This window comes from Manis javanica, chromosome 1 (genome assembly GCF_040802235.1).
Source record: "Manis javanica isolate MJ-LG chromosome 1, MJ_LKY, whole genome shotgun sequence".
Taxonomy (NCBI): domain Eukaryota; kingdom Metazoa; phylum Chordata; class Mammalia; order Pholidota; family Manidae; genus Manis; species Manis javanica.
The window spans coordinates 93,257,653-93,285,648 of NC_133156.1; the positions used below are offsets into that span (position 1 = coordinate 93,257,653).

Genomic DNA, 27,996 nt, shown 5'->3' on the forward strand with positions numbered 1-27,996 from the left:
GAGCTAGAGGGTATTATGCTCAGTGAAATAAGCCAGTCAGAGAAAGACGAGAACCAAGTGATTTCACTCATATGTGGAGTATAAGAACAAAGAAAAAACTGAAGAAACAAAACAGCAGCAGAATCACAGAACCCAAGAATGGACTAACAGTTACCAAAGGGAAAGGGACTGGGAAGGATGGGTTGGAAGGGAAGGATAAGGGGGGAAGAAAGGGGCCATTATGATTAGCATGTATAATGTGGGGGGAGGCATGGGGAGGCTGTGCAACACAGAGAAGACAAGTAGTGATTCTACAGCATCTTACTACGCTGATGGACAGGGACTATAATGGGGTTTGTAGGGGGGACTTGGTGAAGGGGGGAGTCTAGTAAACATAATGTTCCTCATGTGACTGTAGGTTAATGATACCAAAATAAATAAATAAGTAAAATATAAATTGAAAAAAAAGCTATGACGGAACTTAGTTCTTTAGTGTCTCAGTAATTTTAACCTCTGTTAACTGTAATTCCTACAGCTTCCCTTCAATCATCAACCAACTAAACTTATTGCATTTATCCATAAATACTTAACACTTACTATGATAATTTTAAATGTTTATTTGCTCTTTAATAGTAATGTAACTGTTAAAAACATATTAGTATCTTTACACACTTACTGTCTATATTCCTAGATAGGAAAATGCTGGAAAACAATAAGGCTATGGAAGATGTGGTATATATTTCATTTTTATATCACCTCAATCAGGATCATCATAGATCAGGTCTTAATAAAAATCTTATGAGGATGAAGATAAACTAAATATTCATAAAATGTATCACTATAACCACATGTATATTCTGTAACAACATTATCCTGCTTACTTGACTACCAGGAGGATCTGAAATTACAGTAAAAGTGAAACAATGAAAATGCTGGATAAAAATGGAAGCAAAACTTATTTACAAAATAACTATAATGAAGATCCTACCAATAGTTAAAGTGCCATACTGTTTTACATAGCATAACTTTAACATATGAACCAAAGAACTTCTCAATGTAGTAAGAAAAGAGGTTGAAAGTTGGAGACACAAAACCTTTGGAAAAAATGGAAAGAAATTGTGTATGTGCATAGAGTAGACACTAATATCACTGTTCATCTATTACAGACATATATGGTGTACTTTGAGACTATACAACTTTACTGTTATAGTGAAACATGAAATATCAACTATCCTTGACAAGTTTTTACCCCATAAAACCAAACGGATATAAATACAAGATAATGGAATACAGTTTCAATTTTATTTAACAGAAAGAAGACTATTTCTGCTTGAACATGCCTGGCTTGGCTTTCATTTGTACAACAGGATACAGGACAAAAGGGTAGCCTTTTCTGTTTTTGAAATTACTAATTGATGAATGTTAGAACTTTCTTATGGGGTATGAGATATTCCTAAGTAGCTGTATGCAGTGTATTTAGGTATGAATTAGTATCCCCCCACCCCAATACAGCTTCTTTGGAAAGTTAAATGGTAAAAATCAACACACAAGGGAGCTTAAGACACAAATGCAAAGTCACCATAAAGACCAAAGTAAGAGAATAAGACCTGGCTGTATGAGAATAATACAATAATAATAATTGGTGTTAATGAAATAAGAGTCTTTTAACCTAAATGGAATGTGGGTAGTTAGAAACAGAAAAAAGAAAAAGTAAGCAAGGTAAATATTGGTAATGCTTTCTTAAATATCCACTATAATATTCATAAAATGGATAACCTAACTTAATGCTACTAACCACTTAGAAGCATAATTATTCCCACAGGAGGAAAATAAAAATATGATAGTAGGATGTAAGAAAAAGACATCATGCCTAGATTTTAGACCAGGATATAAAGAGCAATCAAAGGGCCTGGAAACATGGTGAGAAGATTAGGGGCTCTTGGAGTATTGGGGTGGGAAACAGGGTTGACGAGTAAGAATAGGCATAACATAAGCTTCTCTTCTTTCTTCCTATGAGTCAATTACAAGATGGAGGGCATGTTATGAAGATTCATAACTTATTCTTCTCTCAGCTTCTCACTAGTTCTCACCTACTCTTTCCTCTGCTTTTCCCATCACTGCTGCCAATGAGTGCTATGATAAAGAATAGAAGAAGAGGGGAAATAGTAAAAGAAAAAAGTAATATGCAATACATATAAACAATAGTAATGCAGGGAAGGGTAGAAATGAGGAGAAGGAAAATAGTACTACCATATGAGGAAAGAGAGAGAAATTTTGCATCTGTCCAGGTGTGAGGACCATTCATTGGTAAAGTACACAAATTGGTCAGATTACTTACAGTGTTGCTTTTATTCAACTAGGTTTTATGATCCTCTTTTGTTTTTTTCTCAGCAACTATAAAGGCTCGTTATACTGTTTAAACAACAAGATCTTGTAAAAATGTGTAAGGAACCCTGACTCAAAATTGGACTCAGGACACCATGAAGAGAAGGCTCTCACATATGTATCACCTGTTGCAGCCTACACAGTCTGGCAGGAAGAAAGATTTCCTCTTGGCCTGGCAACAGCAAGCTGCCCTCACCTATGGCCAATGAAAGGCCACCACCTCTTTGAACTCTCATTTTCCTCCAATGAACTTTTCTTCAAAATAAGCCCTCCCAACTTCCTCCTTCCCTCTATAAAAGGATGCTCTCCTCCTTTGTTCTTCAAACTTGCTTATGGTTTGTCATAGTTTGCTTGTTCCAAATTGCAATTCCTATGCTATTCTTAAAAAACTCTATTTTGCTGGCTGAATTGCTTACCTCTTTCTTTCAAAGGCTGACATTTCATGGTGTCAGAAGTGGGATCTGAATCCCTGAGGAACTAACAACTTCCAGAACCATGAGCAGAAACTACTTGAGTCATTTGAGCTCTCTGCTTCCATGGGTCATCTTCCTTTTGGTTCATTAAGTATCTCTCAGATTTGAGCTCTCTCCTTTTGGTTGAGCTCTCTGACTTTATTTGGGATTTGTTTTCTTGAAGGCATTTTGGTGAGTACTGAAAATTTGTTTTCTGAACCTCTGGTTTTGAAGTATGGGGTTTCAATTCTCTCATTTCTCTCAGGAGGGTTCTTCTCCAAAATTATGATTCCACCTCTAATGGACCATCTTAACCAAAGATAATACAGGACTCCAGTGGCCATTATGGGGAACTTTTGACCTCCCAAAACTTTTTATCAGAATGAAGCTAGAAGGCCATGGCTCTAGAATTAAACACACTGAATAGATGTGTGATTGTTGCCTAGAGACTTCCAAACATATCCAAGAGTCTAAAGCTGACTCTAAAAATACTTTATTTTGCACTGTCCACATCTCCTCTACACCCTCTACTTCCTTATTCTAATCCCTTCACTTCCCTTTTTCTCTGAACCTCTCCCTACTTCCTCCTTCTCCAGTCCTATTAAAACCAGCCCTAAAATCATACCACCTAAGGATCCAAATGCTAAGCCCTTAATTTCTTATGTTTACTGGACTAAAGCTGAATTATGAGCTACAATCAAAGGTTTTCCCAAGTAACTGAGGATCCCTACAGATTTGTTAAGGAATTTAATATAGTTATTCAAACTTATTGACCTGGCTTCTCTGACTTTATCAGCTAGTCCACATGCTTGTTGGTGAAGGCCAGGCCCAACAGTGGATGAAAACTACCAATTAGAATGATTCCAAGAAGTCTTCAGAATTATAACTTGGTGAAAGAGAAACCCCTGTAACCTTATTATATGATCAGGCTTGGGTAATCACCAAGTGACCCATTTGGCAATTTGTGGGCTTTTCCAAAGCTGGTCAATTGGAATAAGATTCAGACTAATACCCACAAGCCCAATGAGCCCATGCATAATTATTATAGCTTGCTCCAAATTGTCTTTAAAGAAAATTCTGGTGTTCTTCTGTATGTTGAATCCACTTGGGTAGCCTTTCACTCTCATTAATGGACTGAACAAGGATCTTTCTCTTAAAAGGACCAAGATGTGATAGGAAACTAGTCCACTGCAGACTTAGTTAATTTAGCAAACTAGCTTGCCTGCACCCTAGATGATTCAACTGAAAGGAAGACCAAAATCTTCAATTTTCAACACCAATGAATGAAGGCCCCTAAACAAAAACAATATCATCATGGTCTCTGCCATTACTAAAAATGCCAGGACAGTAGAATAAAGACTGATACAAGCTTATGCACACCAGGCTCCTTTAACCCTCTAACCAACCTTTCTAGTGCTCTCCTAATCCCCAATGACAGGAGTCTAAGGAGCTACAGAAGTTTTCCCCAATTCTTCTCCTTAACTGACTAGAAGAAACCACTCTCCAGATTGGGAATGAATCTCTCTATCCTTATTGACATCAGAGCTGCACTCCTGGTGCTCAGCCTCACTACCATTAAACAGCCCCTGCCTTGAAGAATTAAAATGGTTCAAATTCTGAAGGTCTTTAATAATCCTTGATAGGTTCCTACCTACAAATATTTCCCCTTTTGCTTAGGTCCTTAAAGAGATATCCCACCTTATCTTCTTAGTTCCTCTGTCCGTATTTATTTGTTGGGCCAAGATTTCTTGGAAAAATATCATGTTGGAATTTCTTTCTCTCTAAAAGGGGAAATAATTCTAGAGTTTGACAGCAGCCACCAAAATAGCCACATGGGTAAATCAAATGACTTTTCAACATCTTTTATTTCCTCTGTCTTTGATGGCACTAAAGTTAATTCCAAATACACTAGTCATTTCTTCCTATTGGATTAGCTACCACCCTCTTCATGGGCAAAATCCAATTATTTCCTGCACTACTCCCTTATTTTAACTCTGAGGAAACCAAGGGGGAAATAGGAAATAAGATGGGTTCTTGAAAGATGAGTACAATTACAGTTAAGAGCTTCAACAGCATGTGGCACAAAGATGGTTAAAGATGATATCATGACTATTTCCTCCTCAGCACCCTGTTATCCACAATCCCCACACTTTTTAGCCTCCATCCCAATGGAAAGCATTTGTGTGTGTGTGTGTGTGTGTGTGTGTGTGTGTGTGTGTGTGTGTGTGTGTGTGTGTGATTGATTTATGTAGTGCTCTCTTCAGTACTGCAGTAAGTAGCTATTTGTCTTTACTTGGGAAGGAGAGCAATATACCTGCATAATAATGCTGCAGAGTTTCACTGAAAGCTCTTTTCATTTCTCACAAACTTTAAAGACTGACCAAACGATATCATGTTCCCTGAAGGCTTCACTTTAATATGTGGATGGCTTACTTTCTCTGCTCTCCTTCCCAAGCCTTAACACAAGAAGATAGCATTCATTTGCTAACTCTTAGACAAAAAGGGACATAAAGTCTCTAAGGAAAAATTACAATGTGTTCCAACTCAAGTTCAGTATTTAAGACACCTAATGTCAGAACAAGGACTGCATTTAGATCCAGACAAGCTTTGCAGCATCCTGAACTTCCCAAAACCCAAAACTAAACATCAACTGTGAGGTTTTCTCAGATTGGCAGTCTATTGTCACAACTAGATTCCAAGTTTTTCCCTTGTGGCCATCTTTTTGTGCCTTGTTAAAAACCAGTAAACCTGGCCATATTATCTGGGAAGATTAAGATGACATGAATTTTAAAATCTTAAAAGAAAGTTTAATAAACTGTCCTGCCCTTGGATGCTCCAATTATCAACTCCCTTTCTTCCTTTTTGTTTATGAAAAAGAAGAGAATGTGCTTGGGGTACTTACCCAAAAGCATGAGGACAACCACCAACCCATAGGATATTACAGCCAACAAGTAGATCCAATAGCCAAGACATACCCACCCTGCCTCAGAGCTATACCAGCTACTGCTCCTCTTGTAAAGGTAACTGAGGAAATAGTCATGATATCATCTTTAACCATCTTTGTGCCACATGCTGTTGAAGCTCTTAACTGTAATTGTACTCATCTTTCAAGAACCCATCTCATTTCCTATGAAATTCTCCTGTTGTGCCACTTACATCACTTTTGCCTACTGTAATAACATTAACTCTGCTGCTCCTCTCCCCACCTTACCAACAAAACCCTGAATCACTGCTTAATAATGACAGATCACCTTCTAACCCCCTGTGATGACTTACAGGTAACTCCTTTGGATAATGCTGACTTTTCATAGTAAATATTGTGGTAGAGGTGCAACATCAACCCCTTTTTGAAGTAACTGAAGCAAGCACCTTTGCCTCTGGCTACTCTGGCCCAATACACCAAGCTATATGCGCTCTAATAGGCCTGTATCCTAGCAAAGGCAAAACTGCAATCTTTATACCAGTATTAGCTATGCTTTGAGAGTGGCTCAAGATTTTGGAATGTTATGGAAACAGCTTCCTTACTTCCACCTGAGATAAAATTAAAAATGGCCCTTATGTTCAGGAATTTTTGGATGCCATACTGTTACATGCTGCTTTGGGTATTCTTAAGGTCCCTGGGAATTCTACCTTGCCACCAGAAGCTAAAGGAAATCACCTCACTGATATTTCTGTAAAAAATGCTTCCCTTAAAGTGTCCAAAAGTCAAACATCAATCATGGTCTAAATGCACAAGCATAAATAAACTGTTGCTCCTTATACCATTTTTGCAATAGCAAAGAATGAAAATTTGTCACTCTCCATCAAAAGAGGACCTCCATGCAGTCATTAAAAAGAATGCTACGAAACAGATGTCCACAGTATACTGATAAATTAAAAATGTAATTTGTCTAATGGTATAAATAGTGCCTTTCTCTCTCTTCTCTCCATACACACATACAGCTACTTTTTATATTCTGAAAATCATAAACAGTGTTCTCAGGAAAAAAATGAAAAGGCATGCTTAAAAAAGAAAAAGAAAACCAGATATTATATTTCATTGCTTCAAGGACACCCATTTTTTCACATTTTAACATCTCTGAGATTGGGATGCTTCACATGATCCTTGCCAGTGAAGCACAATTGTCATTACCTATGCAGCAAAACATGTAGAATAGGTGTTGGTGGATTGGGGAAAAAAAACTGAAAACAAAATGGGGCATTCTTAAGAAATGTCACAATCATCAAACCTCTTATTGGTGAAGAGGAAAATGTATGGAAAACAGTGTTTCAACAACTCTGAGTTGAAAATTTAGGAACTCTAAATGTGAGGAGATACAACTAACCCTAAACTAGATGATATGATTTATAGTTACCTTTTCTTCTATCACAAAAGTGATACATACACACATGCATACACATAAACATATATGGATGAAATTTTTCCATACAAACTGGTATAAAGAAGAAAATTCAAGGGGTCTACAATTTCGCTAGCCACATAATTATTCAAGACATTAAAACAGGACAAAAAATCAGCTATTATTCACATGCTGTATTTTGTTCATTTGTCTTCCAGTTTCAGACTGTTGCTATCATAGATCAGTACCTCTATTTCAAAGATTAATATGTCTAAGCTTGCAAAATCATGTGAATCCCTAATTATTTCTTTATTCATTTTTTGTATAATTAATATATATTTACATGAACAACAATGTGGTTACTAGATTCCCCCCATTATCAAGTCCCCACCACATAACCATTACAGTCACTATCCATCAGTGTGTCTTCTCTGTGTGTACTGCCTTCCCTCTGCCACCCCTACATTATGTGTGCTAATCGTACTGCCCCTTTTCCCCATTATCCCTCCCTCCCCCCCATCCTCCCCAGTCCTTTTCCCTTTGGTAACTGTTAGTCCATTCTTGGGTCCTGTGAGTCTGCTGCTGTTTTGTTCCTTCAGTTTTTTTTTTTTTTTGTTCTTATACTCCACAGATGAGTGAAATCACTTGATAATTGTCTTTCTCTGCCTGGCTTATTTTACTGAACAAAATACCCTCTAGGGCCATCTATGTTGTTGCAAATGGTAGGATTTGTTTTCTTCTTATGGTTGAATAATATTCCGTTGTGTATATGTACCACCTCTTCTTTATCCATTCATCTACTGATGGACACTTATGTTGCTTCCATTTCTTGGCTTTTGTAAATACTGCTGCAAAGAACAAAGGAATCCATATGTCTTTTTCAAACTGGGCTGCTGCATTCTTAGGGTAAATTCGAAAGAGTGGAATTCCTGGCTCAAATGGTATTTCTATTTTTAGTTTTTTGAGGAACCTCCATACTGCTTTCCACAATGGCTTAACTATTTACATTCCCACCAGCAGTATAGTAGGGCTCCCCTTTCTCCACATCCTTGCCACCATTAGTTCTAGTTCTTTTCTTTTGGATATTGGCCATCCTAACTCGTGCAAGGTGATACCTCATTGTGGTTTTAATTTGCATCTCTGATGATTAGCGATGTGGAGCATCTTTCATATGTCTGTTGGCCATCTGGATTTCTTTGAAGAAGTGTCTGTTCAGAACCTCTGCCCATTTTGTAATTGGGTTATTTGCTTTTGGTTTGTTGAGGTGCATGAACTCTTTGTATATTTTGGATAAGTCAACCCCTTATCAGATATGTCATTTATGAAGATATTCTCCCATACTGCAGGATGCCTTTTTGTTCTACTGATGGTGAGCTTTGCAGTACAGAAGCATTTTAGTTTGATATAATCCCACTTGTTCATTTTTGCTTTTGTTTCCCTTGTCCATGGAGATATGTTCATGAAGAAGTTGTTCATGTTTATATTCAAGAGAGTTTTGCCTATATTTTCTTCTAAGAGTATTATGGTTTCACGACTTACATTCAGGTCTTTAATCCATTTCAAGTTTACTTTCGTGAATGGAGTAAGATAGTAATCCACTTTCATTCTCTTACATGTAGCTGTCCAGTTTTGCCAGCACCAGCTGTTGAAGAGGCTATCATTTGCCATTGTATGTCCATGGCTCCTTTATCTTATCTTAATTGACTATATTCGCTTGGGTTAATATCTGGACTCTCTAGTTTGTTCCACTGGTCTACAGATCTGTTCTTGTGCCAGTAACCAAATTGTCTTGATTACTGTGGCTTTGTAGTAAAGCTTGAAGTTGGGAAGCAAGGTCCCCCCTGCTTTATTCTTCCTTCTCAGGATTGGTTTGGCTATTCGGGGTCTTTTGTCATTCCATATGAATTTTAGAACTATTTGTTCCAGCTCATTGAAGAACGCTGTCAGTATTCTGATAGGGATTGCACTGAATCTGTACATTGCTTTAGGCAGGATGGCCATTTTGAAAATATTAATTCTTCCTACCAAAGAGCATGGGATGAATTTCCATTTATTAGTATCCTCTTTAATTTCTCTTAAGAGTGTCTTGTAGTTTTTAGGGTATAAGTCTTTCACTTCTTTGGTTAGGTTTATTCCTAGGTATTTTATCCTTTTCGATGCAGTTGTGAATGGAATTGTTTTCCTGATTTCTCTTTCTGCTAGTTCATTGTTAGTGTATAGAAAGGCAATGGATTTCTGTGTGTATTAATTTTGTATCCTCCAACTTTGCTGAATTCAGAAATTAGTTCTAGTAGTTTTGGAGTGGAATCTTTAGGGTTCTTTACGTGCAATATCATTTCATCTGCAAACAGTGACAGTTTGACTTCTTCCTTACCTATCTGGAAGCGTTTTATTTCTTTGTGTTGTCTGATTTCCATGGCTAGGACCTCCAGTACTATGTTGAATAAAAGACAGGAGAGTGGGCATCCTTGTCTTGTTCCCAATCTTAGAGGAAAAGCTTTTGGCTTCTCACTGTTAAGTATGATGTTGGCTGTGGGTTTGTCATATTTGGCCTTTATTATGTTGAGGTACTTGCCCTCTATACCCATTTTGTTGAGAGTTTTTATCATGAATGGATTTTGAATTTTGTCAAATGCTTTTTCAGAATCTATGGAGATGATCATGTGGTTTTTGTCCTTCTTTTTGTTGATATGGTGGATGATGTTGATGGATTTTCAAATGTACCATCCTTGCATCCTGGGATGAATCCCACTTGGTCATGGTGTATGATCCTTTTTATGTATTTTTTAATTTGGTTTGCTAATATTTTGTTGAGTATTTTTGCATGTATGTTCATCAGGGATATTGGTCTGTAGTTTTCTTTTCTTATGGTGTCTTTGCCTGCTTTTGGTATTAGAGTGATGCTGGCTTCAAAGAATGAGTTTGGAAGTATTCTCTCCTCTTCTATTTTTTGGAAAAGTTTTAAGGAGAATGGGTATATATCTTCTCTAAATGTCTGATAAAATTCAGTGGTGAATCCATCTGGTCTGGGAATTTTGTTCTTGGGTATTTTTTGATTACCGATTCAACTTCTTTGCTGGTAATTGGTCTATTTAGATTTTCTCTTTCTTCCTGGGTCAGTCTTGGAAGGTTGTGTTTTTGTAGAAAGTTGTCCATTTCTTTGAGGTTATCCAGTTTGTTACCATATAGATTTTCATAGTATTCTCTAACAATTGTTTGTATTTCTGTGGTGTCCATTGTGATTTTTCCTTTCTCATTTTTGATTCTCTTTATGTGTGTAGATTCTGTTTTTCTTAATAAGTCTGGCTGGGGGTTTATCTATTTTGTTTATTTTCTTAAAGAACCAGCTGTTGGTTTCATTAAATTTTTCTATTGTTTTATTCTTCTGAATTTTACTTATTTCTTCTCTGATCTTTATTATGTTCCTTCTTATGCTGACTTTCGGCTTCATTTGTTTTTCTTTTGCAAGTTTCAATAATTGTGAATTTAGACTATACATTTGGGATTGTTCTTCCTTCTTTATATAGGCTTAGATTCCTATATACGTCCCTCTTAGAATTGCCTTCACTGCATCCCACAGAAGTTGGGGTGTTGTGTTGTTGTTTTCATTTGTCTCCATATATTGCTTGATCTCTGTTTTAATTTGGTCATTGATCCATTGATGATTTCGGAGCATTCTGTTAAGCCTCCATGTGATCTTCTTGTTTTCTTTGTACAATTTATTTCTTGTTTTATACCCTTGTGATCTGAGAAGTTGGTTGGTACAATTGTAATCTTTTTGAATTTACTGAGGCTCTTTTTGTGGCCTTATATGTGACCTATTCTGGAAAATGTTCTGTGTGCACTTGAAAAGAATGTGTATCCTGCTGCTTTTGGGTGTAGAGTTCTGTAGATGTCTATTAGGTCAATCTGTTTTAATGTGTGGTTCCATGCCTCTGTTTCCTTACTTATTTTCTATTTGGTTGATCTGTCCTTTGGAGTGAGTGGAGTGTTGAAGTCTCCTAGAATGAATGCATTACATTCTATTTCCCCTTTTAATTGTGTTAGTATTTGATTCACATATGTAGGTGCTCCTGTGTTGGGAGCATAGATATTTATAATGGTTATATCCTCTTGTTGGATTGACCCTTTTTTCACTATGTAATGTCCTTCTTTGTCTCCTGTGACTTTGTTTTGAAGTCTATTTTGTCTGATAGCAGTATTGCAACTCCTGCTTTTTTTCTCCCTGTAAGTTGCATGAAATATCTTTTTCTGTCCCTACAGTTTTAGTCTGTGTATGTCTTTGGGTTTCAGGTGAGTTTCTTGTAGGCAGCATATAGTTGGGTCTCTTTTTTATCCATTCAGTGAGTGTATATCTTTTGATTGGTACATTCAGACCATTCACATTTAGGGTGATTATCAATAGGTATGTACTTATTGCCATTGCAGGCTTTAGATTCGTCATTACCAAAGGTTCAAGGGTAACTTCCTTACTATCTAAGAGTCTAACTTATCTCACTTAGTATCCTATTACAAACACAATCTAAACATTCTTTTTTCCCCCTCCTTTTTCTTCCTCCTTCATACTTTATATATGAGGTATCATATTCTGTACTTTTGTCTATCCCTTTTTATTACCTCTGTGACAGCTATTTAACCTTAGGAACACTTCCATCTATAGCAGTCCCTCCAAAATACACTGTAGAGATGGTTTGTGGGAGTAAATTCTCTCAGCTTTTGCTTATCTGGAAATTGTTTAATGCCTCCTTCAAATTTTAATCATAATATTTCCAGATAAAGTAATCTTGGTTTGAGGTCCTTCTGCTTCATTGCATTAAATACATCATGCCATTTCCTTCTGGCCTGTAAGCTTTCTGCTGAGAAGTCCGATGGGTTTTCCTTTGTATGTGATCTTATTTCTCTCTCTGGCTGCTTTTAATAGTCAGTCCTTATCCTTGAACTTTGTGATTTTAATTATTATAAGTCTTGGTGTTGTCCTCCTGGGGTCACCTGTGTTGGGAGATCTGTGCACCTCCATGGCCTGAGAGACTATCTTCTTCCCAATGATTGGGGAAGTTTTCAGCAATTACCTCCTCAAAGACACTTTCTATCCCTTTTTCTCTCTCTTCTTCTTCTGGTACCCCCATGATATGAATATTGTTTCACTTGGATTGGATTGGTCACACAGTTCTCAGTATTCTTTCATTCTTAGACATCCTTTTTCCTTTCTGTGTCTTGGCTTCTTTGTATTCCTCTTCCCTAATTTCTATTTCATTTATCATCTCCTCCCCCATATCTAATCCTCTTTTAATACCCCCATTGTGTTCTTCAATGATTCGCTCTCTATCCTAAATTCATTCCTGAGTTCTTGAATATTTTTCTGTATGTGCATGAGCATGTTTATGATTTTTACTTTGAAATCTCTTTCAGGGAGATTCATGTGGTCAATTTCATTTGAATCTTTCTCAGTTGTATTCATAATTTTGTTTTGAACTTGTTTCTTTTGATGTTTCATACTTTGTCTGTGGTGTCCTCTATTGCCCAGAAGCTCTACTCTCTGGAGCTGCTCAGTCCCTGGAGAATTATCGGGGATCATAGGGGAGCAGTGTTGGTGCTTGGGGGGATGGAAGAGCTGTTTCCTGCTTCCGGGTTGCTGTGCCTCCTTCCACTGCCAGAACCAGTGGGCTGAACACACAGGTTAATCCTCTATGCTTTGTGTTTGTAGCTGCCATAGGCGGGGCTTTCCTCTGGCTGGCATAATGCCAGGGCAGGGGTTGCTGGTTTGCGAGCCTGAGCCAGGTACAGGCTAGCCAGGAGGAAGACACAGTAGGCTGCATATTACAGAGAGGGACCTTGGAGCTGCGTAGCCAGCCAGGGGGATGGAGCACCTGAAGATTATTTAAGTTCCCAACCTGGTGGGCAGAGTGCACCCAGGCAATTTTGTCTACCTGTCCTTTCTCCTGAACAATAAGCACTGTGCAATTTTTGTCCCTTTAGCAGCCCTCTCACTTTTAGGAAGTCTCTCAGACTGCCCACCCAGAACAGCCGGGTATGAATTCCTGTTTTCCACAATCAGCTGGAATGTCCATCTCTCCAGGTATTCCTCTTGTCTTAGCTGTCCAACCCCACTAAATCATCAGAGTGCCATGCAATGTAGGTTCATGCTCCCAGAGCAGATCTCTAGGGCTAGGTATTCAGCAGTACCAGTTCTCTACTCCCTCCCCGCTCTATTTCTCTTCGTCCCGCAGGCGAGCTAGGGTGGGGGTTGGGCTTCAGACCCACCAGGTCACAGCTTTGATACATTACCCTGTTCTATAAGGTCTGCTTTTTTCTCCAGGTATATGCAGTCTGGTACAGCCTTCTTTCCTGTTGCTGTTTCAGGTTTAGTTGTATTAATTGTATTTTTGTATTATATGTGGTTTTAGGAGGAGGTCTCTGTCTCACCTCTCATGCCGCCATCTTTAATCCAGTCCCCTCAATCCCCATTTTTTAACTGCTTTTGTTTAGTTTGGAATAGCATTATAAAATAACAGATAATTCCTGATTAGCTAAAAAGGACTATTAACTCAAAATGCATCTTTAACATAATACTGTAGGAATATAGAACCTATAAGTTCTGTTACTGTCTAAATTGTGTCTCCGCCAAAATTCATATTTGAAGGCTTTAATTCCAGTGTAACTGTATTTAGAGATGGAACCTATATGGTTAAGTGAGTTCTAAATGGCAGGCCCTAATCCAATTGGATTGGTATTCGTATAAGAAGAGGAACCAGAGCCACCCAGTCTGTGGTTATTTTGCTAGAGCAGCCTGAGCTGAAAATAAGGGCTCTTTATAGTATTGTTAAAAACAATTAGACGATGTTTTCAGTTTTAACTTGGGACATCCTCTCTTGCTATAGCTCTGGCATCAGGAAGAGATATTCCTCATTATCTGTTTCTCAGCAAAATTGCAAATGTTCTCAGTTCCAACACCAATGGCTTTTTTGGCTTCTATCTTGGCAGTGGGAGTGAAGGGCAGGGATGAAGGTTTTTCTTTGGGATTGCTGTTTAGTGGAGATTAAATCTGGGATAATTGCAGGTGGCCGGTTAGTTCAGTTGGTTAGAGCATGGTGCTAATAAATCTGGGATGATGAGGTGAGGTGGACGATAAAGAGACAGAAGAGGAATCGAAGAACTCTAGTGGGATGAGAATGAATATTGGAACCAGGATTCTTGGCCTAAAACTGCAACCATGCTCTTTACTAGCTTTATGACCTTTGAAAGTTACACAACTTCTCTTTGGTTCAGTTTCTTCATGTTAAATATTAGATACAGAAATAATAATAGAAATACAATAAAAAATAATATATTCTACATTTGGGTAGACTGGATAAATGAAAGATGTTCAAAATCATTAGCTGAATTAAGGGCATAGTTGCTTTGATATCCTTATCACCAGGTAATTATTCCCACTTTCAGAGATATTTTGAAGCAAAGAAAAGGGTATGGTCTTAGAATTCAGATCTGTGTTCAAATTCTAACTCTGTCAATTAGTAGCTATATGACATTAGGTAAGTTACTTAGCCTCTCTGACATTCAATTTCATTATCCTTAAAATGAGGACAACAATGCTCACCTTATATTGTTTATAAGGAGTAAGTCAATTAGGTATGTGAAGTGCCTGACCAAGGCTGATTTAATATTGTAAACATGTCATTTTCTTAACAAATTAAGTGCATTCTCAACCTCAATCCCCATAAAATTTTCATGCAATCTGACAAGCTGTTCTAAAATTCATCTGTAAGAGAAGATACACAAAAATATCCAAATGAAAAAGAACATCTGGAGAATTCTGCTACTATATGTATGAAAATAGTATAAATTAATTAAATCATTACAATAGTAGCATAATAGACACACAGATCAGTGAAAAAGAATGGAGTCCACAGACAGACCAAAGTAGAAAGAGATTTTGCATATCATATAGATTTTAAGGAAAGAACAGACTGATAAAGTGTTGGTCTAACACTTTATTAGCCCAATTAAATTCCTACCTCATTCCATATACAAAAATAAATTCCAGGCGGATTCAAGTTCTAAAAGTAAAAAAAAAAATTACTAATAGAAAAAATACAGAACATTTATAGAGGGTTTGGGAAGGCTCTAGGTAAGAGAAAACTCGGAAGTTATCACTCTCACCATAAGATAAAGAGAAAGCTCACATATTTTATTCTTGTATTGAAATTTCTTCCCATCAACAGAAATGAAGTGAATCCCAACCTCTACTGTGGAATTCTAATCAGTATACAAAAATCCTCCTGTCCTTACAAAAAACATTTAAAAATAGTCTTGCAAGTATAGAGGAAAACTGTAACAAAATCTTTTTTAAAAAGGAGATTTCTTTCATATTAACACTAAATACAACAAAACAATTTTCTACCAAATGGGCACCTTGGTAATCTAAGTGGTAGTGGTTACAACCACACACAATTTAGAAATGTATAAAATAGACAATTTCAAAATAAATATATACTATGCTCCCATGATTCTAAACTGCATTATTAAGTGGATTTCTCAACAATTCACGACCATTTATTAAAGACTAATGTGTTTTAAAATGCAGAAATAGGAAGCCTATATGAATTAGGTAATCAGAAACTTACTTGCTACAGTATTCAACATTTTAAAGGTATAAGTAAGTAATTCAATAAAGAGGAAAAAAATGAGCTAAGTGGGTTTTTTTTTCTCTTTTGAATGACAACCTTGGGGTTATGTTTTAATTAACATGTTGACAAAGTATTTTCAAAAGCTTTACCTCAAGTTTTTATTCATCTGAATGGCTTTCAATTGTTCACTATCACTTGATTTCACAATGGAAAAACAATTTGTAACATATTAATACAAGAGATTATTTACAACTGATTCAGCATCTATACAATATCAAATTGAGGGAATGAAATATGTCATAGATACTTCTCAGAGACACTTACCATCATTACATTTTTTCCTTAAGATACCATTTAAATTGGCCTCTATAGCTACCAGAGTTATTTCATCACTGTGTCTTTTTCCTACTCACACTTTTACTATATACTCCCGTCTCCTGCAGCAAGCAGATATTCATTCTTTCTCAGGTTTAATAAGGAATTTTGCTGTTGGCAAGTATTAGGAAATTGACAAGAAGTAAAAGCAGCAAACGAGAGGAAAGTTAAAGACCTCACAATAAAAATTATCCTTAATAAAATATTCAAAAAGACAAGATCTGTTAGATCTTCTGTTGGTCTTTGCACTAATTAATCTCTACCCTTAAGTCAAAGCCAGCTCTCTATTGCCTAATCCCTTATTATTCAATAACACTATGCACTTTGGTCTTTCTTCTACAAGAAAGTTTCTACTCCAACCTTTAGTTTTGAAAGAGAAGTTAGGTAGGTAGAGATGGTTAACCTGGGTTTTAGGAAGATACTCATTTATAACTAAGAGAAGACTGCAGGGTATCACATCACATTCTTATTTTACTTTAAAAACTCTTCAATCGTCATTTATTCTCTGTCACCTTCAAAACTGCTTTCCACAAAATAAAAACTCTGTAAATCTAATGCAAAATGTTTGCTCTAGTGCGAAAGTACTAAGAATTCTCCCTTCAAAGCAGGAAACCTCAGGTGTGAAGTCTAACTTTTAAAAAGCGACAAGGAAGACCTCCGACATTTGCAGAGGTGGTTTGGGGAAAGAAACCCCCATGTCACTAGAGAGGTCGCCAACCGCCGGCCAGTGTTTGAGGCGGAAGCGCCCAGTATAACCGCCGCGAGACAAGCGTAGATGGTCTCGGGATCTGGAAGCTGCGATGTAAGGCAGGCCCGGAATCCTCAGCGGAGAGTTATCTCACGGCCGGGCCCGCAAATCCGGCCAGCTCCTCATAAACACGCAAGGCAGAGACAGAAGAGCGGCCGAAGAGATGGGTCATACAACTGTCAAACGAAACCCACCCACCGTTTGACCGTCCCCAAGGCTACAAGCCTTCCCTGCGTGGAACACTCACCAAGTGCCTCAGGATCGCGACTACAACTCCCAGGAGGCTGCGCAGCTGACAGAGTCGTGTCATTCCCAGAATGCAACACAGCGGAGTCCCTATTCCTCCTTCTCCTTTCTCCGCTCCTCCTACTTTTTTACCCGTCGTCATACGGGAGGGCCGGAGGTAGTGCGCGGGAGGGGACCCCCGAGTCCGCGGCGTGTCGCGTCAAACGCTGGGAGGGGGACGGGGCGGGGAGCAGGGGGGAGAATGGGAGGACGAAGGGGAGGGGAGAGAGAATGGGAGGGTAAATAGTGGGACAGGCAGGAAGATGGCGGCGGTAGCGGAGGTGTGAGTGCACCTGGGTCTCTGGGGCTGGATTTCTCTCCCTTTTACATTCCTCTTCCTTCTCTGTTTGAGATCGGCATCGAGAGGACTGAGTTCGGGTGGTGGCGGCGGGCGCAGCGCAGAGGTCACGGCGACAGCGGCAGCTGACGGCTGGAAGGGCAGGCTTCCTTCGCCTCTCGTCCTCCTTCCCGGTCCGCTCGGTGTCAGGCGCGGCGGCGGCGGCGGGCTGACTTAGTCCCTCTTCCAGCTCCCCCCGCGCCGGAGCGGGCACTTTTCTCTTCACCATCCTCTGACCCTTCACCCCGGGTACTGGGCGCCTCCTCCCGCCGAGCTCGGGGAGCGGGGGCCGGTCTCCTGCTCGGCTGTCGCGCCTCCATGTCGGATAACCAGAGCTGGAACTCGTCGGGCTCGGAGGAGGATCCGGAGACGGAGTCCGGACCGCCTGTGGAGCGCTGCGGGGTCCTCAGCAAGGTGAGCAACCTGCGGCCTCCTGCCCAGACTCACCTGCACCAAGGCCAGCCGCTGAGGGCACGGGGTGGGGCTGGGCGGGAGCAAGGACAGTCCTGGGGCCGGGGCTGCGGAATGTGCTCGGGTGCGGGGCTAACTGCCGCAGGAGTGCCCGGGCGAGGACTGGGGTGGGGATTGGGGGGAGGGGGACTGTTTTCTTCGCCTGCCCCGGAGCCCGGTGGCGGCGGCGGCCGAGGACCGAGGAAAACGTGTCCCAGATCCGAATCCAGTTTGGGAACGGGATGCGAACTGTGACTTGGGACCCAGGGTGGCAGCTGTCCCGGGTACAAGAATCTTGGTTGGGCAACAGCGGTTCCCGAATGACTGGTATGAAAGCGGTGCACATCGGACCTCTCAAACGAGGTTAGTCCGGAGATGTCGAGCAGAGTAGGGTTGGGGGTCGCATGGGGCAGGTGTTCTTTGGACGCAGCTGTATATAGGCAGAAGCCGGAGCAACTTGGCTTGCTGCTAAAACCTGAAGTGGTAAACTGTGCCAGGTTACATATAGGGAAAGATGTCAATGAAGAGGACTTAGGTACTCTTTCCCTCACTCTTTACCCCAATCAGAAGAGCTATTGAATCCGCACATGATAGGTACAAAAAATACAGTAACTTGGAATGTCAGAGCTGAGACCCACCTTTTAGTTCAGGAAGAAGAGCGTTTTTTAATAATAAAATACTCTTTAAGACAGAGTGCCAGAGTAAGGAAACACATATTATCCTCCCTTTAAAAACTACAGTTTTTAAAACCACTTTTTCAATATTTTAGCAAAGCAGATAGTTGCAGGACTCTAAGGCTAACTAGTTACAAACCGATGAGACCCTTCTTAAGAAAGTGGGTGGGCGATCTTTTCTTTGGATAGTACATGGTTTGGGGGGTTTGGGGGAGGTTCTCTCGTTTTTTGAGTTTTGTTACGGGAAGAGCCACATTGCCTTTTTTACTTCCTTCTCCCTTCATTTTAAACTTTTAGAAATGGCTGGAGCTAACAGTTAACTTGGAGAGGGGGAGCTGTAGCCATCCCTCAACAAGCTGGTCATAAGATACTAGGTCATGTGCAGCAACTGGCTAATAAGAAAGCACCCTGCTTCCAGTATACATACTTTGGCTAAGCATTTGGACATCGTTTGTGGAATTGTTTCATATTAGGCTTTTATATTGTATTGAGAAGACTGATGAGAAAGACGAGTATGTCAGAACTAAGGCTTGCAACTCTTAACTCTTATTTGCATAGCAGAAAAATTATGGTGTGTATGATATACTGTGATCATTATTGGAATTTCAGTGACAGATTTTCAGTAAAGTGAAGCTCCGTGGGGTTTCTTTAGATTAAATTTATTTTGTAATTTAGGAATCTGTATTGAGTACATTGTGTAATAGGTGTGCATTTTCAAGTGGCATTGTTATGAAATGGATTCTTTGCTTCTCAGTGATTCTGGTAGCTTCATTGCTTTTCTCATTAAATGAGGAGACTTCCAAATTAGTACTGTGGTGGTGTTAAGTATTTTACAAAACAAGCTTTGCCTTTGACCTATTGGCGAGAGGATTGGATTGGAATGTCCGGTGGAAAGAGTCACCAGAACTCTTGAGTAGTCACTGTATGCAGAGTAGTTGAAGTAAGTATACTGCTGTATGACCAAAAAATGAAACACTATCTCCTTGATATTTAAATGCATATGAATGTAGTATTTGGTCATTTCTATGGTATAACTTCAGTTTTGATGTATGTGGAATCGAGAGGAATACAGGTTTTGGTATTCTTAACAGCTATAAAGGAAATTTACCTGAAGTTTATCAAATTATGGTCATATATAATGTTTTCTGGGAGCTTTTTAATCAGGAGTATTATATATTGAATACATGTTTTTAAATTTTATATATATATATATATATATATATATATATATATATAAATGTTGAACCCTTTGTATTCACCTGGTAATTTAAACAAGAATTAGAACTCAGCATCTTCTCTTTTCTTTCTATTGAATAGTAAGTCCCAGTCTAATTTGTTTTGTTTCTTCTACTCCAAAATGAAGTGAATGTTGGTTGAGGGTGGGGGTAAACTTATTCGAAATTTGTCAGTCAAAAAAATTTTTGTATGGTAATCTAAAATGAAATGTAAGTACCAATGAAGCGTATTTTCAATAGAATTGCTTCTTAAGCAATAACGTTCCAAAAATACTGGCTAGACAATAAGTCTAAGTGGTTATAACAAGTATCAGGATGAATCAAGGATGGAAAAAGATTCATGCCTCAGTAGGACTTGAGAGCAACTAAGCTGGGATAAAATAAATCTCTTGTGGCTTCTTCTGAATTTCCTCCATCTTTGGAGAAATTTTCCGTTTCTCCACACACGTAATTCTTGACTGAATTTCATCCACCTTTAGAGTCTATCTCAAATACTGTTCTTTCCATGAAGCCTTTTCTTATTTAGCCAGCTGTTTCAGATCTCCTTCCCTTGACTTTCCATAGCATTTTATTTGTAATTGGCTTCTGACTCTTAGTCTAGATTTTTTTTCCCCTCTTGAATTTAAGCTTGCTGGATTATTGGGAGCAGAAATCTTTGATTCTCCTGCCATGTCTAACTTATTGCCTTGTCTCTTATAAATGGGGAAGAGTGAGGGAAGATTATGGTGAGAAGCACAAAGTTCTGCTTCTAGGTGTGACAATAGCAGTTAACATTTACTGAATAAAGGATCCTGAAGCTTATGTAATTTATTGGATTCTTTATAGGAAAATATTGTGAAGTTATGGACACACAATTGCTGGGGCCCTTTCCTTCACTTTGGAAGGACTCTGTTCTTCTAGTCTGGTGTGCTGAAGGTTAAGCTTCATTAGTTATGCATAACTTTGCCTTGGGCTGAGAAAATACTGTGTGCCTGGCAGAGTTCTAAGTCTATTCTTGTTTAATCTTAACAACTTGTAAGGAATAGAGTTTGACAAAGAAACAGTAAGTAACTTGACCACAGCCACAAGGTTACTAGCCTTCTGAGAGGCAGTAATTGGAAACAAGGTAGGATTGTATGCCTGTCTAAACAGTTTGTATTATAGGCAATGTAAGTTTTGGAGCTGGAAACCCAATGAGATTAATGTGTAAGATAAGTAAGCAAATGAGCTTAACAAGTAAATAAGATTATGTGAGCTATGAAGCAAAAAACAAAAACAAGATACTGGAGGTAAGGTTATTAAGTCTTCTCAGGAATCCAGGAACCTGATGATTTGATTGGATTGATTGAAAATAGAGAAGAGGAACCAAATTTAAGGGTATAATATAATGGCAAGATGAACAGTAGTTGGTGATGGGCTATAAAAGTTGAGAAGGAGCAGTCAGATATTGAGTATATTCTATGAATACAGTAAATTATTCATTTTATTCAGCCATTCAAATAACAGGCAAAGAATCTGAAGTTCAGAAAAGTTTAACTTGTCAAAACTCACAGAAGTAATAAAATACTTGAGTATGTGATTTTATATCCACTGTTGTTGTTCATACAATACACATACCCTGAGCAAAGTTATAGTCTAAATGATTGCAGAAGTGTTAGTATAGGAACACAGGAAAGAAGCTCACCTTAAAGGAGGAGATGAATTCAGTTTTGTATATAACCATCATTATTTCTAGTCACTGTCTAAGTGGTGGTAAGTCACAGGGAGTTAAAAATAACAAGATGGATAAAGAAGATGTGGTACATATACACAATGGAATACTATTCAGCCATAAGAAAGAAACAAATCCTACCATTTGCAACAACATAGATGGAGCTAGAGGGTATTATGCTTAGTGAGGTAAGTCAGGCAGAGGAAGACAAATAACAAGTGATCTCCCTCATTTGTGGAGTATAACAGCGAAGCAAAACTGAAGGAACAAAATAGCAGCAGACTCACAGACTCCAAGAAGGGACTAGTAGTTAACAAAGGGGGAGGGAGAAGGGTATTGTGGGTTATCATGATTGGTGCACATGGTGTGTGTGGGGTCACAGGAAAGACAGTGTAGCTCAGAGAAGACAAATAGGTACTCTGGCATCTTACTACACTGATGGACAGTGACTGCAATGGGTCATGGTGGGGGCACTCGTTAATAAGCCCCCACCACATTGTTTTTCTTGTGAAACCTTCATAAGAGTGTATATCAATGATACCTTAATAAAAAAAAAGAAATAACAAGATGGTAACTAGGGAGCTCTTAGGAAAGAATGAGTTAAATCACTAGTATGGATGACCTTTCAAGGAGGGGTTGTAATGATGGATGGAGCTTAGAAGATTTAAGAGCTGAACCATCTCAAATATGCAGAATTAGGGAATAGGAAAAGTAAAGATTTCTCAGTGGGTAAAGAGCCTGAGCCAATGTGGTATATTTTTAATAAACCATTTTGAATCAGGCTTTGGCAGGTAGTTTTTGAAGTTAGGTGGTAGTTTCAGGAATTGTCTATACTTAAAACCCCCAGAGCATAAAAATATGCAAAATCAAAAATTTGCATAGAGGTCACATTTCTGCCTTTGCAAGTTTATTAATTTTGATCAGTATGCAGCAAGACTTTAGCAACACATAAACCATTTATAGGTACTGAAACAGATAATCCAAGAATGTTTTTGAAAACCAATTTTCATTTGCTTAATTACTCTTGGGTTTGAAAAATAGATCTTCAGAGAAATTGGGAAATGAATGAACTTTTAAGTATGAAATACAGAGTTTTGTTCACAAAAAAAATAAAGTTGTAGATTTATTAATGATCCATCTGGTATTTTTAGTTTGATGTAGTTAACATAAATTTTCATATAAGGATAACTTCCACCATGATTGGCTTCATGCAGTACTTGGTGTAGGAAAATGAGAGACTATATAACCAAACTTATTTTTCTGTTGAATATGTTAATTATGGCAGGGACCAAACAATTTAAGTGTCATGGGGTGGGAGAGGGTGAAAGTACACAAAGAACAAAGAATTTTTAGCTGCAATCTTCCTCAGTTTTATTCTCAAATGTTAGAAGAAAATGTTTTATTTTGTTTGTTATCTATTTTATTTATAATTTTGTAAAATCTTAACTTTCCACTTCTTATCATTTTTACTGTTTATAATTTAGAACTTTCTAAATTTTGGTTTTAAAGTTTGATTGATTGCTGTTTTAGGAAGCTGGATTTCTAAAATACTGACTTAAGTTTTTGTTTTTCTCCCCCCCTTCCCTCTAGTGGACAAACTACATTCATGGGTGGCAGGATCGTTGGGTAGTTTTGAAAAATAATACACTGAGTTACTACAAATCTGAAGATGAGACAGAGTATGGCTGCAGAGGATCCATCTGTCTTAGCAAGGCTGTCATCACGGTACGTTCCTGTTTGCTGTCATTGAACAAAATTTTATTGTGCATCAGCTATATGATAGAACCAGGAACTGTTCTAGTTGGTGTTTAGGATACATTTGTGAACAAAGTGTGTAAATACCCTTGCTTTGTGGAGTATACAGTCCAATACCTATTTCCATAAAGTTATTTTAGAGTGTGTATTATTACATACTACTGCTTTATACAGATAGATAGTAGTTAACTGGTTGGTAGCAAACCCTAAACAAGGGCTTCAGAAAAAGAGATGTTAGAGGGCTTCATATCTGACAAGATGAAATAGCTTAGTAGGTTATTGAAAAAGTTAAGAAAAATAAAAAAATATACATACCTTAACATTTAAAAATAAGTTAAAATACATAAATCTCTATTTTTGCTAACTTTTAATGTAAAGCTAATACTATCTCTGGTACGAAGTTGAGAGAAGTTGTATAAGCTATATAATGTGTGAGTTGCAATATCCAGTTTTGATTTCTCTAGAAAGTGGAAGAAAAGCCTGCAGATACTTTTGAAAAACCCTATAGATTCTTCTCGATTTTTATGATTTTTCCTAATATTTTATTACAGATGTCTTTTATCTTATTCAATACCTTTTAAAAGAATGACTCACCTTTATCAAGTTATTCTACTTATTTGTGTTCAACTTAGTTTATACAGAAATAGTCCTCTTTATGCACTTGTTTTCCATAGACTTATGTAATGTCTAATTAAGTGATGTAAGGACTACAACAAGAAACTGGCATAAACAAGTTTGGGATCAACTGACCTGGTAATCACAAACTCAGCTAGTGGGTTCAGAAGTGCTTGCATATACTGAAGTAGCATATAACATCCTAGTTGAAAATGGTCAGTATGCTAGCATATTTAATAAAGGGGGGGGAAAAGGTGTTGGCTAAAGCAGGTCAGTTAAATAAAGGTCTATTAAGGGAGCTAGTGTGATTAAAATCTAAAAATGACTACATTAAACTTGATCAGATTTTACTGATGGAAAGAGAATTCACATTTTGATAGAATTTATATTGCTTATAAAAGTAAAAGGTGTACTTTTGGCTGTGTTGACATCTTAATCAGACTTATACATGTTTATGTTACACATTTAAGGAAAATCTTAGAGTATTTTCCATCACTTTTCATAATTCTGCACCTCTCGTAGATTCAGTTTGAGAACAAAAGCTTAGTTGAATATTGAGTTGGAAAAACTTACAAAGGAATTGTTTGAAATTAATGAAACTGCTACTTTCCATTCTTAGGGAAGATTTTAAAGAAATGTTTTGAGTATAAAGTCTCATTATTTTGACTGGAGTGTGGTGCATTATAATATATTTTGAAATTGAATATAGTTCAATATTTGGGAGTTTTATTTCTCTTGAGCTAGAACATTATGCTAGAAGATAGAAATGTACATCATAGTATGGAAGTGTCTTTCCTCAGTTTTTCCCCTCTTTCCTTCTTTTGCATATTGTCCGATGCTTATTAGTTTCAGTGCTTGTCTCTGAAAATAATATGTTGATGGTTGATGTGAAAATGGGAAGGATAAAATTGTATCTTTATTGTCTACTCTGTAGTAGTATTCCTAGAGCATGGTGCTAGTTTCTATAGAGTTAAATATAGTTATCCTGTCTTGAATTGTGAACTGTAGTAAATAAGTGCATGCCTTATTTGGGGAAAGAAGAAAAATTAATAAACACTGACATTGCATCTGCTCAGGAAAAGACTATGAGTTCTTTATAGTTTTTTTTTTTTTTTAATACCTGTATTTGCATGCAGAACCTTCATTGTGGCACACAGGCAATGAAATGGGTAGGAAAGTGAAACAATTTGAACAATTTGAAAGGATAGGTTATGAAGAGACCTTGTGGAAATATGCACTGGGCTGAGTAGTAGTAGAGCAGGTAAAAAGATGAATGAGGCAGAAGAATCTGAGTGGTAGTCTTAGATACAGTGAATCGGGTGGTAGGGATAAACACAAGCATATATATTCTGCACTCATTCAACTTTCATTCTGTTCCTTGCTCTGTGGGTTCACAAGTTCACTTTTACATATTTCAAAAAAAATTCTAACTGAATTTGGTGAAATTCTCAGAGTGAAGTTTACAAATAGAATATGTACTTGAGTTAAATTAGAAAAATATAATACTTTGTTCAAAAGTTATCCTTTGATTTTCTTAAATATGGGCTATTGTATCAGTTCATTTCTGAAGACAGTATCAGTGTTGAATTTGTTCACATCACACCTTGGGAAACTGCTAGTATTCGTATGTGAAGAAATCTGGACTTGAAGAGTTGTGACTATACTGTAACCATTCATTTCATTAACATATGTTATTCATTGGTGAACCCTGTGTCAGAGCCCACCTTTTCTGATGGAACCCTAACTCACTGTTAAATTCACTCTTATTTTAGTTTAATAATCAAGTCATTCTCAATTTATTCAAACTATGTCCTTCAGTTGTATGATGATGAATTGAGTGACTGCTTTCAAAGAACAAATTCTTTTGGGAAAAATTTTGTTACCTGGAAATAATTGGGAGTAAGTGAGTAGGAAGATAAGCAGTATTTTTTCATTTTGTGAAAAATGAACTGTCTATATTAGAATAAATAAATGTTTGTAGAAAGTTGAATTTCTCATTATTATAGTTCAATAATTATTTGCTTAATAGTCTGTCCCTGCCATATAGTAGATGTTCAATATATGTTCATTGTAATTCTCCAATCAAAAGCAATGTTTATGGGATATTTAAACTGTTGTTTATTTTTTAAATTCTGTTTTTTAATAAAATGCCTACGGTAAAAAAAATACAATCCATGCATGAAAAGGTTTACAGTGTAAATGTTCTCTTTACTCTCAGTCCTGCATTAAAGAAATAACCAGAATTAAATTTCTGACCTGTCCTACCAGAAAATTTGTATGCCTATACATGCATTTATTTGTTTATATCCTTCATGTTCATTTATACAGATAGCATCATACTAAGCCTATTGTTCTGTGCCTTGTTGTCTTTTAATATGTACTGGGCATTACTACATTCTGTTGAGCTGTATGAAAGTACTGTGTCTTATTTATTTGCACTTCTCAGTTCTTGGACATTTACAGCATGTCTAATTTTGTTATATTAGAAACATCGTTGAAACAAACATGTATTTTAAAATTTGTTTATAGTTGCTGTGAAATGCCCATTCAAAAGAGGACCACTTTTCATCCTACCAATAGTGTGTGAGTGTCTCTATTTTCCCATATCCTCAAGTATTTAGGAAGTTGGGTTTTGGCAAATGTTAAAATATTTTGCTAGCTCCAAGTGTTATTTTCTCATTTTAAATTGTATTTTTTATTCATGAGGTTGATGAACTTAATATGTTTATAACTCATTTATATTTTTTCCTCTTCTACTTGTTTGTTCTCTTTTTTTTCTCTGTTTCTTTCTGATCTGTAGAAGCTCTTGATGTCATAATCTGCTACTTACTGTATTTGTAGCAAGTATTTTCCCCCAGGTTGTCATTTCTCCATTTCTTCTTTTCTTTTTTTTAGTCTTTTTTAGCCCACAGAAATTTAAATTTTTACACACTCTTATTGACCTTTTCCTTTACAGGTTCTGTATTCAGTTATATTTAGATGGGCGTTTCCCTCTCAAAGACTAAATTCTATATAAGTGTAGCTGTATTTTCATCTACAGTTTATATTTGAATTTGATTCCTGTGGGAGTTATGTTCGTGTAAGGAGTGATTGGAGAATTTAGCTTTTCTTTAAAATAAATAACCACATATTCTAATGCCATTAATTTAATAGTAATTCACCTTTTCCCCACTGATTTGAAATGTCACCTTTATCATATATTACATTCCCATGTCTGAGGTTGTTTCTGGTCTCCCTTCTGTTCAGTTGGTTTGTCTATTCTTTCTTTTTGTAACATGTTTAAAATTATACTGCTTATATTTCATCAACTAAATCCATAAACTGCTAATGATCCTTCTGTAAAGATAAAAGAAGTGGTATATTTGCAGTTACTAGGATTGATGATGTTTTGAGAATTAGATAGAGATTTTTAGTATAATGGAAATAGTACTGTCTTTAGAATAATTTGCCTAAATTCTGTAGTCTCAAGTTTCACCTTAGGTTTCTGACTTTGTGTACCTGATATTTTGCACAACTTTTTAAATTATCAAATGAATGGATTTCCTGTTACTCTTATAGGTTGGTAACAGGGAAATTTGTTTGCCAATTTCACAGTCTATTATTTTCAGAAAGAAAATTGAAAGGTAGTGTAAATGTTTATTAGATTAAAAAAAATTTAAAGCCAAATAGCTCCAAGGTAAGTAGGAGTTGAAAAGAGAAATGGTAGACAATCCTGGCAAAATTAAAGAAGCCAATAGAATTGTAAAAGCAAGGGAAGGGAATCAACATTGAAAATAACAGTAAAAATGAAGAATGCTAAAAGTACCAAATAAAGGGTAGTCAGACATAAAAATTTTTTGAATGTGGAATTATAAAGTAAAAAATTATGATATAAATGATGTTAAGCAAACTGAATATTGCCAAAGATGAGTAATACCATAAATAATCGTTACACAAAGAACTCCAGATTAGTGAGAAATCCAAGGAGTTGGTCTTTTATCAGTGTATGGTTTTCCTAAATTGAATTATTATTAGTAAAAACTGAGGGAAAAAGAGGAAGGTATAGGCAACAC

At 37.2% G+C, this 27,996-nt stretch overlaps 2 protein-coding genes across 9 annotated transcripts in view; one reads left to right on the forward strand and one right to left on the reverse strand.

The window, feature by feature from the left end:
- POLK (DNA polymerase kappa) overlaps window positions 1-17,289 on the reverse strand; it is a 78,866-nt gene extending 61,577 nt beyond the window's left edge. Inside the window, exons 1-2 of one of the 4 annotated variants that reach the window (XM_073234998.1) lie at window positions 17,151-17,251; window positions 15,169-15,210 (exon numbers count right to left, since the gene is read on the reverse strand). The gene's annotated coding sequence lies outside the window, so the exon portion shown is untranslated. Of the gene's footprint in view, window positions 1-15,168; window positions 15,211-17,150 lie in introns of all 4 variants that reach the window. The other 3 variants (XM_073234985.1, XM_073234996.1, XM_073234991.1) reach the window with 3 other exon arrangements.
- A 188-nt stretch (window positions 17,290-17,477) lies between these two features.
- The window catches only part of CERT1 (ceramide transporter 1), a 118,862-nt gene continuing 108,343 nt past the window's right edge, over window positions 17,478-27,996 (forward strand). For 4 of the 5 annotated variants that reach the window (XR_012130540.1, XM_073235010.1, XM_073235017.1 and 1 more), the window contains exons 1-2: window positions 17,709-17,939; window positions 23,165-23,299. Coding sequence is in view for 4 of the 5 variants with exons in the window: in XM_073235010.1 (XP_073091111.1) it covers window positions 17,844-17,939; window positions 23,165-23,299 (231 nt within the window). In the remaining variant the exon portion in view is untranslated. Of the gene's footprint in view, window positions 17,940-23,164; window positions 23,300-27,996 lie in introns of all 5 variants that reach the window. The other variant, XM_037000292.2, reaches the window with a different exon arrangement.